This window comes from Pelodiscus sinensis, chromosome 4, assembly GCF_052426305.1.
Source record: "Pelodiscus sinensis isolate ZL-2025 chromosome 4, ASM5242630v1, whole genome shotgun sequence".
Lineage (NCBI taxonomy): Eukaryota > Metazoa > Chordata > Testudines > Trionychidae > Pelodiscus > Pelodiscus sinensis.
The window spans coordinates 4,996,346-5,009,622 of NC_143055.1; the positions used below are offsets into that span (position 1 = coordinate 4,996,346).

General features: G+C 49.5%; 1 protein-coding gene across 2 annotated transcripts in view; it reads right to left on the reverse strand.

Moving 5' to 3' along the window:
• Nucleotides 1-13,277, reverse strand: part of SFXN5 (sideroflexin 5) — a 199,691-nt gene that overhangs the window by 74,895 nt on the left and 111,519 nt on the right. For both annotated transcript variants that reach the window (XM_075931041.2, XM_075931042.2), the window contains one exon: nucleotides 12,295-12,385. In XM_075931041.2, the coding sequence (XP_075787156.1) occupies nucleotides 12,295-12,385 (91 nt within the window). The remainder of the gene's footprint in view (nucleotides 1-12,294; nucleotides 12,386-13,277) is intronic.

Here is a 13,277-nt window from a genome sequence, read left to right on the forward strand (position 1 = left end):
CTAAATACGAGTCAACAGTGTGCAAAAAAACAATATGATGATTCTGGGATGCATTAACAAGAGTGTTGTGAGCAAGACATGAGAAGTCATTCTTCCGCTCTGCTCTGCACTGATTAAGCCTCAACTGGAGTATTTTGTCCAGTTCTGGGCAGCACATTTCAAGAAAGATGTGGAGAAATTGGAGAAGGTCCAGAGAAGAGCAACAAAAATGATTAATGGCCTAGAAAACGAGCTATGAAGGAAGGCTGAAGAAATTGGGCTTGTTTAATTTGGAAAAGAGAAGACTGAGAGGGGACATGATAGTGGTTTTCAGTATCTAAAAGGGTGTTACAAGGAGGATGGAGAAAATTGTTCTCCTTGGCCTCTGAGGATAGAAAAAGAAGCAATGGGCTTAAATTGCAGCAAGGGAGGTTTAGGTTGGCCATTAGGAAAAACTTCTGTCGGTGGTTAAACACAGGAATAAATTGCCTAGGGAGGTTGTGGAATCTCCATCAGTGGAGATATTTAAGAGCAGGTTGGAGAGGCATCTATCAGGGATGATCTAAACGGTTCTTGGTTCTACCATGAGATCAGGGGACTGGACTCAGTGACCTCTCAAGGTCCCTTCCAGTTCTAGTGTGCTAAGAGTCTGTGATCACTCTATGGGCCAGTGCGCGCTCTTACAAATGCTATATTGGAAACAATGAGATTCATCATCTTCCCACATTCAGCATCTGCAAGAGAGAGGAAGAAGACTGGTTAATGAAAGAACAAGCCGGTATGTGCGTGGGGTGGGAGGGTGGGGAGAAGAGTGGAACTACAAAAATTGCTTCTCTGAGGGACACAAGTTACCTGATCTTGTGTATCACAGTGTATCTCCACAAGGATGATTGGTCTTCTGAACCCTAGGGGGCGTGATATTCCTGTCATAACAAAAGGATGAAAGTTGCAACCAGCTGCTCACATGAGGACACAAGAGTTGTATCTTCCCAGCCTGAGATTTCCCTGAAGGCAGCAGGTCCCTCCAGAATCAAACAATATGCTCAGGCTCCTTGGTTTGCTGTTTATTTTGTGACAAGTCCATTTCCTTAGCAGACCCATCTCAGAGAGAGAGATGCTATCAATAAATGTAGTACACAGTGAGTCCTCCGGGACACTGCAATAAGAGCAGGAGCAAGGAGAATGGGGTTTTGTCCTCTAATACAGGTTCGCTGCCTGACCTCGGACAAGTCACTGAACTGCCGTGACTCAGTTTCCCCCAAGCACTTTCCCACCAATCGATTGTGGACTTCTTTTCATCATGAAGCCCAGGAAGAATTCCGAGAGGGGTCTGAGCCAATGAGCGTATTCCTGCAGCGGAAAGTACAAGGGCAGATGTACGTGCTTATGCTACCACTGTGCATCCGAGGGAGGGAGGGAGAGAACTCATCCACCGGTGAGTGCAATTCCATTTCCTGCAATACTGCATTGATCGTCTGGCTTGTCGGGTGTTTACAGCTCAGTGCAGGCTTTGTCCTTTTCCTAGCACAGTGTCAGAGGGGATGCTGGTGCTGTTTTCACATAAAGTATTTGTCTGCACAATCAACTGGGGAAAAGGCACAAAGTTCAGATGAAAGCTTTTAGTAGTCCGAACGGCAGCGGATACATTGATATGCACAGCACACACAACTCCACGTTAGGGCGTTTCCACTGTAAGGAAGGCTGTGGGCTCACAGGACATCCCTCACTCTCCTGGGCCAAGACCCCATGTTTTTCTGGCTGCCTGCTTTGCGTCTGTAAACCAGCACAGTCTGTGACTCACTCCTGGTGAAAGGATACCCCATAGCCTCACATACGCCGTGCCGCTTGCAGCATGCCCTGAGAACACAATGGTATTACGGGCATTGCCGGTCAAATGGTTTCTAGGCAGCGCCAACTGGCTGGCTGTCAGTCGAAGTCATAGCCCATCACCTTCCTGCAGCTGCAAAGTGGGTAATTAACTCTTCTTCTGCCAGATGGTCCCATAGTGAGCTGGAGGAGAACCCAAGTCCCTAAAGCAGCAGTGGGCAGAGACACCTCGCTGCTAGCCATGCTATTGGGAGGGAAGAAAGTCCTTCCTGGTCCACATTTAAAACACTCTGGAATTTTTCCTCTGGTGTCATGCACCTTGTGGCACATCCCATGTCGGTGCATGTGAATCCCCTTCTGTGGTCAACCGCGGTGTGCCAAATGAACACAATATTCCAGGGCAGGTTGGACAGACACCTGTCAGGGATGATCTGATCAAGGTTAAACATGTGGTCCATTGGCCACATGAAGCTGGCGGCTCATTTGTTTGCAGACTGTGGCACAGTTTGGGTTTACATGGGGCTCACAGGTGGGAGCCAAAGCAAAAAAGTGGCCAACAGAATGGTCTTGAGTTGAGATAGTTTTTAGCAGTTACATTCCTGGACTGTCATTGCTCATTCAAAGTGCTGACCTAGGGGTGGAAATTGGGGAAATGTTGCATTTTATTAATATCAGCAGAACTGACTTAAATGGGGCCTACTTGTTGTGTCGTCTTGCCTTAACCTTGCCAGCTTACCAGTGTGAAAGAAGCTATTTGCATCTATATTTGCATGTATGTGCAACCACACTTCTGTTGCAGCCCTCGGTATGTGCCGTGAGTATCATTGTGGCCCCCGGGGCTTCCAAAGTTGAGTAGCCCTGGTCTAGATGGTGCTTGGTCCTGCCGTGAGGGCAGGGGACTGGACTGGACTTGATGACTTCTCGAGATCCCTTCCAGTCCTAGTATTCTAGGATTCTCAGTCCCATTCTCCCAAAGCCAGTAATTATTTTGGGGACATGAGCAATCCTCACCACTTATGGGCAAATCACAACAGCCACCAAACCATGCATCCCCATGGCCACAGCACTGACCGCCGGCTTGCCACCACCACACAAGGTAGCCACCGATCTGCAGCAGTCTAAGAGAGGCCGCTACCAGGCGGCAACAACAAGTGGTCTAGACCGGCCTGGCCTGCCTCGGATGCAAGTTGTGAGGTGTAAGGGCCAGGGCAAGCGCCTCACACAGCTCCATGCAAGTGGCCTGCTCGTGCGGAAGTTTGCCTCCACTTTTCCCCCTGTTCCACTGCTGCATGCCTCTGGCACGGTCTCCTCAACAAGACCTGCCCCTGCCTTCCCAAGGCAACAAGCCACGGCCTCCACTGCATCTCAGGGCCTGTGTTTGTGCCGAAATGCAAATGAGAGCTGCATTGATACCGACAGCTAGAACAGGCCCTCGGTATGCCGGGCTGGATTCGTGCCTTGCTAGCAGTGTAACTATCTAGAAGCGCGTCTATTTACAGCACTGGCTTACTCAGTCTTCTGCACAGAGATCCAGAAAGAGAAGTAAGTTCTCCCGCAATACACTGCAAAGGATTCACAGAGTGACACAGTTCAGTGGAGTACTCGGACCCAGGAGATCTCTCTCAATCTTAGTGCCTAAGAGGCACTACATTACTGTAGAACCAGTGTGGACATGGTTACACAGGTGTCATTTGACCGTAGCTTAATGGCTGAACACTCACATCCTTAGGGTGTGTCTACACTGCCCCCTTTGCTCGAAATAAACTACACAATTTGCCTAGTTTATCTTGCGTTAATTTCGAAATAAACTGCTATTCTGAAACATCCCTTAATCCTCGTGGAATAGCGAGCCCCTTTTATTTCGAAATAACAGGCGTGTTCAAAGACACTGAAGTTATTTTGGGATACCACAAGTATCCCAAAATAGCACTGCAGTGTTCATAGAATCATCGAATCATAGAGCTGGAAGAGACCTCAGAAGGTCATCAAGTCCAGCCCCCTGCTCTAGGCAGAACCAATCCCAACTCAATCAACCTGGCCAGGGCTTTGTCAAGCCGAGACTTAAACATCTCTAGGGATGGAGACTCCACTACTTCCCTAGGGAATCCATCCCAGTGCTTCACCACCCTCCTAGGGAAATCGTTTTTCCTAATAGCCAACCTGGACCTCTCCCACCACAACTTGAGACCATTGCTCCTTGTTCTGCCATCTGTCACCACTAAGAACAGCCTCTCTCCGTCCTCTTTGGAACCTCCCTTCAGGAAGTTGAAGGCTGCTGTCAAATCCCCCCTCACTCTTCTCTTCTGCAGACTAAACAGACCCAACTCCCTCAGCCTCTCCTCGTAGGTCATATGCTCCAGCCCCCTACTCACTTTGGTTGCCCTCCGCTGGACCCTCTCCAGTGCGTCCACATGCTTTTTGTAGTGGGGGGCCCAGAACTGGAAACAATACTCCAGGGCTACATCTAGACTGGCATGATTTTCCAGAAATGCTTTTAACAGAAAAGATTTCCGTTAAAAGCATTTTCGGAACAGAGCGTCTAGATTGGCACGGATGCTTTTCAGCAAAAGCACTTTTTGTGGAAAAGCGTCCGTGGCCAATCTAGACGCGCTTTTCCGCAAAAAAGCCTCGATCGCCATTTTCGCGATCAGGGCTTTTTTGCAGAAAACAAATCTCAGCTGTCTATACTGGCCCTTTTGCGCAAAAGTTTTGTGCAAAAGGGACTTTTGCCCGAACAGGAGCAGCATAGTATTTCCGCAAAAAGCACTGATTTCTTACAGTAGGAAGTCAGTGCTTTTGCGGAAATTCAAGCGGCCAGTGTAGACAGCTGGCAAGTTTTTCCGGAAAAGCGTCTGATTTTCCGGAAAAACTGGCCAGTCTAGACACAGCCCAGATGTGGCCTCACCAGAGCCGAATAAAGGGGAATAATGACATCTCTGGATCTGCTGGCAATGCTCTTCTTTATGCAACCTAATATGCCATTAGCCTTCTTGGCTACAAGGGCACACTGTTGACTCATCTCCAGCTTCTCATCCACTGTAACCCCCAGGTCCTTTTCTGCAGAACTACTACTTAACTGGTTGGTCGACAGCCTGTAACAATGCTTGGGATTCTTCCGTCCCAAGTGCAGGATGGAACTCTTAGACCGCGACGATTCCCATACCTAGTTACCTGGCGTGACGGCGCGTCGGGGTCCCCCCGATCCTGCACCCCTGTAGCAGCCAGATCAGACTCCACCAGCCAGTAGAATACAGAGGGTACAACACAGCATAGACATGATGTGGTTACAGGAGACAGGGCCAGGATGCCTCAGACCCCTTGGGTCCATGACCCCCTCAAACGCTCAGCTTAGTCTGTTCCCTTCATGTTTCCCAGCCAGACACTGCCTCATTCCCAGACCCTGCCCCCCAGCCAGGTGCTCGTCTCCGCCTCCCTTCTTTGTCTCTTCCCCTGGGAAGAGCCTTGTTACCTGCTCAAGCCGGGACTAGGTGTGTGGGCCAATATACATGTGGGTGAGTCTGGGAATCACACGTCACAATGAAGGGGAACCCCAGGTTACAGAGCAGACAGCTCCCTTACTACATCACACCTGGGTTCAAGGAAACTGCAGTGAAGACATACTCTGTCTCTGGCCAAAATCTTATCCCCTCAACCTGGCGTGAAACATGTGCTAGTGGACACAGGATAGTGGCTGCCTTCCACCCTAGAGGTGGGTGCCTTTTACTGGTGTTCTACCACTTTTGAGCACATGTGGGAGGAAAGAGGCTAAGGATGGGAGTGAGCATAATTCATTGGTATGAGAAGAGAATTTCTAGAAGCCCCCTCTGAGCAACATACCACAATTCAGACTCCTGGCTGCTGTAAATCGGTGCCAGCAAAGTCAGTGAACCAGATTGGATGGAACTGTCCTAGTGACATTAGTAGAGTGACACCAGCTGACATCAGCTCAGCATCTGGACCCATGTCATCACACGATTAAATCTAGATCATTTCTGGAGGCTGGTAGTTGAAAGCGAATATGAAGACAAACCCTTAATTAAGCAGTTTGCCCAGGTCTCCAAACCAATAACTTCCAGCTCTCCAAACAACACAACAGTAATTAATGGGAGGATTCCTGATGTCCTGGCACACAATTAAGCACGACAGTACACAAATAAAATAAGAACTAGAGAATTAATTAAGGGCTAAACAAATTAATTAGGGTCCCCAATCAATTCTGACGCCAGCTTAACCTCTTTCTCCTAACACCTCCGTGTAAAAATAGAACCACCTGGTGGCAGAGTGCGCGTACATACACTGCTGATCCAAGCCTGGTCTAAAAATCAGGCTTTGAAATTTACAGCGAAGCTTTAATGCCATCTGGATGCAGAACACAAAAGAATGGTTACAAGACAACTTCCCATTAAACGCACATCTGAGACAGCTGTGCCCATTGTGATTGGGATTTTCATGATACATTTTCACTCCTAGATCTCACAGTGCCTTTTAAAAGCAAGGGAGTATCTTTAGCCCCATATTGCAGATGAGGAAACCGAGACCTAATGTGGCCATGTGGTCTGCCCAAGATTATTCAGGGAGCGTGCGACAGACCAGCGGTTCCCAACCTCCAGGCCACGGCAACGCTGGGGGTCAGGGCTGGGATACACCACCCAGCACCTCCACTCCTGCTGCGGCTGTTGGGAGAGGCGTGTCCTGCTGTGCCTCTCAGCCAACCAGCGCCGGGCAGGGGCGGGGTCTCTTGCCAGTCACAGCAGAGCACTTCGCTGCATGGCAGGAGGGCAGCCTTAGAGCAGTCACGACCTGGGCAGCAGCTGGCACTTGGGCGGCAGCCCAGCAGAGACTCAGGTGCCGCCCAGCTGATTGGCAGAGTGCTCACAGTCGGCACCATGTGTTTCTTATGGTGGCGCACACCTTCCCATGCACTGGTGCACACAATAAAATGTATTCTGCACATGGGGTGTGCTATATGATACAATCTATTACATGATTCCATGCTATTTTTCCTCACTCGCGGTACAGGCTGGGTGGTGAATAAATCAGGGCTGGTTCAGTCACCGGACCTGAACTGGGAGAAACGGATGAAGGAGGGATCCCTGTGCACTGAGGAGAACATGCAAATATTGAACAGTTCACAGTGCATCATCTCACCTGCACACTCAACGAGCCCCTTCCAACTCTGGCATCCTTTTCACGTCATCCTGTATTTATTTGCCTGGGGACACACAAACGCTCGGTTTGAGCGGTGGACACTCCTGGGGCAGCACTGTCTGCTGTTTAGATGGAAGAACTTTTGAGGCAGAAGACCCAGGTTCTACTCCAAGCTCTGCCCCGACCCACCATGTGACCTCTGCAGAAACTGAAATGAGTATCCACAAAGCTTCTTGCTCACCTCTGCACATATGCTAACCAGAGTAACTGGTTTTAATACAGTGCTTATGTACATAGGAGTGGCCAGACGGGGTCAGACCAAAGGTCCATCTAGCCCAGTGTCCTATGCCAGATGCTCCAGAGGGAATGAACAGAACAGGGAATCATCCAGTGATCCCTCCCCTGTCGCCCATTCCCAGTCTCTGACAGAGAAATGGACACCATTTCTACCCATCCTAGCTAATAGCCACTGATGGACCTAACCTCCAGGAATACATCCTCTGGCAAGGAGTTCCACAGGTTGACTGTGTGCTGCGTGAAGAAAAACTTCCTTTAGTTCGTTTTAAACCTGCTGCCTAAAACTCAATTTCCCCATGTGCAGAACAAGGATCATGATCATGTTTGTAAAAATCTTTGAGATTTTTGGAGAAAGAGGATGCAGATGTAATAAACATTAGTAGGGCATGTCATGTGTGTTAGTCCAAGATAAGACTTCCCGTTGGGCAGCTCGGTCAAACCAGATATGCCAGCTGAGGTCAGAGGAAGGAAGTTAGTATGTTCTATGGATCATAATGAGAATTGATCCAGGAATTCTGAAATGAACCTTTTTGCATCGGAACCAAAACTTTTGCAGAATCACTCTCAGTTTTGAGGAAAATGTCACTGAGAAAAAGAGAGAGACTCTCTCTGGGACTGCCAATGCTCTGATGGCATCGTTCCAACTCACCACGATGCAAGTCGGCGACAGACCACCTTCCTTGTGGGTCACTATGCAGGGTGTGGACGCAGAGTGCAGGTGCAGCAGCTTTGAAAAATACGTGCAAGTCCTATTGTGTGCCCGCAGTAGTGATGAGGCACAAACAGTATCTTACACATTCAAAGCTGGTGCCCACAAATGGAGCCTGAGCTGGGGCGATTGCCCTTTAGAAGAGGAGTGGGGAACCCTTTTTTGGTTGGTGGCCACTGACCCACAGAAAAGTCAGTCGGGGGGCCACACACAAGTTAGAAGCAAAAAAAGAAAAAAACCAACCAAACCCTCACTGGTGTGGCCCCCGACTGAGAAGGAGAAAGACCCTCCCCACATTCCTCTCCACACCACAGCCTACGGGGTCCCAGGCTAGTAGATTTTGTGTGCGCCAGCCCTGTGTAGGGATAATGCAGGGCTGGAGCACCAGCGTGGGCTCTCCAATGTTGGGGGGTAGCCCTGAGCCTCGGGGGCCGGATCCAGCTGTGGCGGCGCGTTGGGGTTTTCCCGTCTCCTGCACCCCCGCAGTGGCACGGACAGACTCCACCAGCCAGTAGAACAGAGGCAGTTTATTGCTTCTCCAGGATATAGCACAGCACAGATGTAATCTCGTCACAGGAACTGGGGCTAGGAGGCCTCAGTGCCCCCCCTTGAGAAGGGGGGTGGCTGGGCCCTACAATCCCAGCCCCCTCCCTTGCCCCTTCTCCCTTGCTTCCCAGACAAACTAAAGACGGTCCCTTCCAGCCCCGCCCCCCAGCCAGGGGCTGCATTCCACCTTCCTTTGTTCCTCTCCCTGGGGGGTAACTGGTCGAACAGGTGACCTCCCTGTCCCATCAGCTACTCGGCTGGGCCGTGGTACAGACAGCAGCCAGCGGGAGTCACCCACAGCCCAAGCCTAGCAACCAGCAAGGTACCCCCACTACGTCACACCAGGCAAGTCAGGGGCTGCAGCCGGCCCCCGGGCCTGAGGTTCCCCACCCCTGCTTTAGAAGTTCAGCTCCATATGTTGCACACTGAGCAACACAGGCAAAGGCAGTAGTGAACCTTACCAGTCACTATGGCCCAGTTCCTCAAAGGTTTTGAGCCCCCTAACTCTCACTCAAATCAATGGGAGGTAGACACCTCGATAGCTCTGAGAGTCTGGGTGCCGGGCTCACTTTCCAGTGGTCTGAAGCACTGATGAAAATCAGTCAGCAGCAGACTCGAGCTTGAGCGAAAAGTTTTTAAAATGAGCAGAGCCCTGAAGAGTTAGCACTTCAGTGTTCCGCTACAGAAATAGAAAAAGATTCATTAAATGTGTGGAATCGCTTTAATAATCATTATCCGACTCAGCAATGACTTATGACTGGTGATTAGTCCTTTAAAATACTCAGACTATGTTGTACCCGAGCTGTCTAGAAACCGTGGCCAGGTAAGACTGGCTGGGAGCTGGCAGCCCCATGGGGCGGGAGTATCCCTACGCCCACAGTGGGCCATGGGCAGGGGCTGCTCCCAGGGAACGGTGAACCAGCTACCCGTTCACATCCCTATCTCACACTTCTGAAGATCATCATCTGCAGCTCAGAAGGTCCGCAAGTCTGGCCACCCCTTCTATACAGGGAAAAACTTTCTTGTATCCTCTGTAGCAGTGTCAAGTGCGCTATTCGGCTCTGGTGAGGCCACACCTGGAATACTGTGTCCAGTTTTGGGCCCCCCACTATAGAAAGGATGTGGACGCATTGGAGAGAGCCCAGCAGAGGGCAACCAAAATGATGAGGGGGCTGGAGCATATGACCTACGAGGAGAGACTGAGGGATTTGGGTTTGTTCAGTCTGCGGAAGAGAAGGGTGAAGGGGGATTTAATAGCAGCATTCAATTTCCTGAGGGGAGGTTCCAAAGAGGATGGAGAGAGGCTGTTCTCAGTGATGATGGATGGCAGAACAAGGAGCAATGGGCTCAAGTTACAGCGGGAAAGGTCTAGGTTGGACATTAGGAAAAACTATTTCCCTAGGCGGGTGGGGAAGCACTGGGATGGGTTCCCTAGGGAGGGGGTGGAATCTCCATCCCTAGAGGTTTTTAAGTCTCGGCTTGACAAAGCCCTGGCCGGGTTGATTTAGTTGGGATTGGTGCTGCCTTGAGCAGGGGGCTGGACTTGGTGACCTCCTGAGGTCTCCTCCAGCTCTAGGATTCTATGAACATTAATCTTCAAGCACCCCAAGAGGGAGGTAAGTCTACTTGCTTATAAAGGATGTCATTTCCAGAACGGGCTATGGATTCTGGGACCTGCCTTTTTGCGCACTCAACCATAGACACCCAGGACCTGAGTTTTGGAAGCAGGGCTCACTTTCCACTCCAGCTGGTGTCAAGAGGAGCTGCAAGTGCTCTGCATCTCTGAAACGCAGGCCCAAGTGAGTCATACAAAAGTAGAAGCTACCTGAAAATGAGTCTGCAAGAGTGCGTCTATACAGCAGGGCTAACGCCGAAATAAGCGATGCAACTTAAGCTATGTCAATTACGTTGCTGAAGTCAAAGTAGCTCATTTCGGCTTTTGGCACTGTCTGCACAGCAGGAAGTCCGAGAAAGAGCCCTCTTCCTCCAACTTCCCTTACTCCTTGTACAATGACGTTACAGAACTCGGTGTAAGACGTCCTCCGGCTCAACATGACTTAGACATTCTGTCGAAATAACAGCTTGTAGTGTAGAGGCGGACTATGTTATTTGGGAATAACATTAGTTATTCCAAAATAATGCTGCTGTGTAGACATACCTGAAGTGATTTGCCCCATGTCATACAGGGAATCAGTCAGAGCAATGAGTTTAACTCAAGAGTTCTGTACATAAAGCAGAACACATCACCTCTGCCTTCACTCCAGAGGGGAAACTAGATTTTAATGGGCCACGGCTAGCCGGCCTCTCTCCCCAGTGTAAAAAAGCAGAAGAACCCCATATCTGTGATGTTTGCCATTTTTCACACAGTTAACACCCCTGCCCCCAACAATAGAGCCTTGTAGTGACCCTGGATTGTCTAAGCGAAGGTGCCTAACTCCCCCTGACTTTCAGTAGAGCGAGGTCCTTAACCTGCTCAGGTGCCTTTGTGCATCGTTAGGTGCCTAAATACACTTGCGGCTTCACTGGGATGACGTGCAGCAGCTGTTTTCGTTGAACAGGCAGGTTGGCAATCCTATACAATAATCAGACCACGCGGCCAACAGCCTCTCTCAGTCCTTTCATGCACACGTCTGTCTCCCTCTGCTTTTTGGGAGACCGTGAGCGTACTCAAAAGCAAGGAACTGATGGCGCCAAGTGGCACCAAACCCCACAGCCTCTCCACACATCGTCTGTCAGTGCAATTCAGACTTATCCACTGATGCTCCTGCACTTCTGATTCAGCATCTCTAGAGGCTTAAGAATGACGCACAGTGCAGCGGATATTTTAATGCGATGTCCAAACCACCAGGGAGGAGGCCAAGACCACCACACTCATTTCACTTGGCACCTACAGCACACTGGAACTTCGATTTTTAGAAGCAGGGAGCTACGGTGTTGACACCAAAGTCTTACTAGCTTCCTTCAGATTAGGGTTGTAAGTGACTAATCAACTAGTCCCTCGAAAAGTCGCTTCTCCCCCCACATCCGGGGGGGGGGGGAAGGGAGCTGGCTTAAAAGGGGGAAGCGGAGACAGAGGGGTGGTAGGAACTGGGCGAGAGCCGGGAATCAACTGATTCCTGGCTCATGGCCAGTCTCAGATGCTGCACCTCTGTTTTTTAAATGTATTAAGAGTCATATAACTAGTGTAGGGAGTCTCGTGTCCAGTGAGTCTCACCAGGGACCTAGACCTCGGAGGGTGCCCTGGATTCCCCCAGCTGGAGCCACATCTACTGCGGCCTGGTGCGAGGTGACAGGAACAGGACTCCCTGCAGACTGAAAGGGTGTAAGCATTTCCAAGTGCCTGTTGCTCTCTTTTACGCATCGCTCTGCTTATGCTTATTGATCTGTCACTTTGCAGTAGCTGTGTAACCATCTGACAGTATTAAGCCTGTAATAGTAGTTATGTAGTAAGATTAATAAAAGCAACTATCCCTAATCCACTCTGTCTTGAAGCGAATCTACAACCCTGTTGGGCCCGGGCCCTGTGAGTTGACACAGTCTTCCCTCAAACAGGATGAGCGGCCCACACGGGTTATTCTCACTGAAACAGCGTGTTTCAGTCCTGTATTTTGTTTAGAATAAAAACATCCGAGCTGCTCACTGCACACCTTGCATTCCTGCCAGCCGGGTGTTCAGGCAACAGTATAAATTGCAGAGACAGAAGCTACCTGTCTGCCTCGACAGCATTAAATCCATATGCAGGACTGTATCACACACAGAAGAGTATATAGACGTATGTCACTGCTTACCTACAGCAGGGAACGGCACGAACCTCTGGATCAAGAGACGGGTGGCTGGAGTAAACTTGTTTGCTCTCTGAACCAGAACATTAAGGCCCACCTGTAGATGGAGAAATGAAAGAAAATTAAGAGCATTTAGCGCCAAACAGTGGTGCACATCCCCGGGCCTGCAGCAATTAAGGAGTAGAGCTCCTAACAGAGACAGAATGAAACTGAAAGGGGGAGAGACCTTTGCTTCGGAAATGATTCAGAAGTTGAATTCATTCAGGTAACCTTACTTGTAGCCCTTTCCAATGCTCCCATCCTCCTCCCATTGTCCCACAACGTCCAGCCCTCCACTGCCACTCACCCAAAAAAAGGCGGGATCCCTTACAGTGTTACTCTTCTGGGCTTCTTTGCATTGCCTGTAATGTGAAGTTTACATTTTCTATCCAGCTAACCTCACCCCTCTAGCAGAGTTTGGATTGAATAGTAGTTTAGCCATGTAGATGGCAGCATATACTTGTAATAGCAACAGATCCCAGATATCATCAGCTGAGATCAAACCTGGGACCTCTGGAGCTTAATGCATGAATCTCTCTACTACATTAGCTAGAAGACAACTTTTTTAGCAGAGGCTCATCAGCTGGTCTAGGTGCTGCATCACGCAGGCATTGGTTCAATAACTGTATCTTTTCCGCCCATTTCCTGAACGACACAAGAGGCACTGCTTTTTTACTGCAATCCCTAAGTAGCAGCATTTATGTAACCCAAAGCAACAGTGTGGGTCTTTGCTCAGCTATTAAAGGGGAACAAAACCCTACAATCTATCTGTGTGGGTTACAGATTAAGGCTGCTCAAAATGTTTCCATCAAAATTTCCTCCCCCCACAACTCCGACAAAAAAATCGAGTTCTCATCTAAACACAATTTTATTGCAGAAAGCGTCTGCTTTTCTCAAAAACTTTCTGTTTTTCAAAAGTTTTGGCTGTAATTCATTTGACAGTTTCTAAG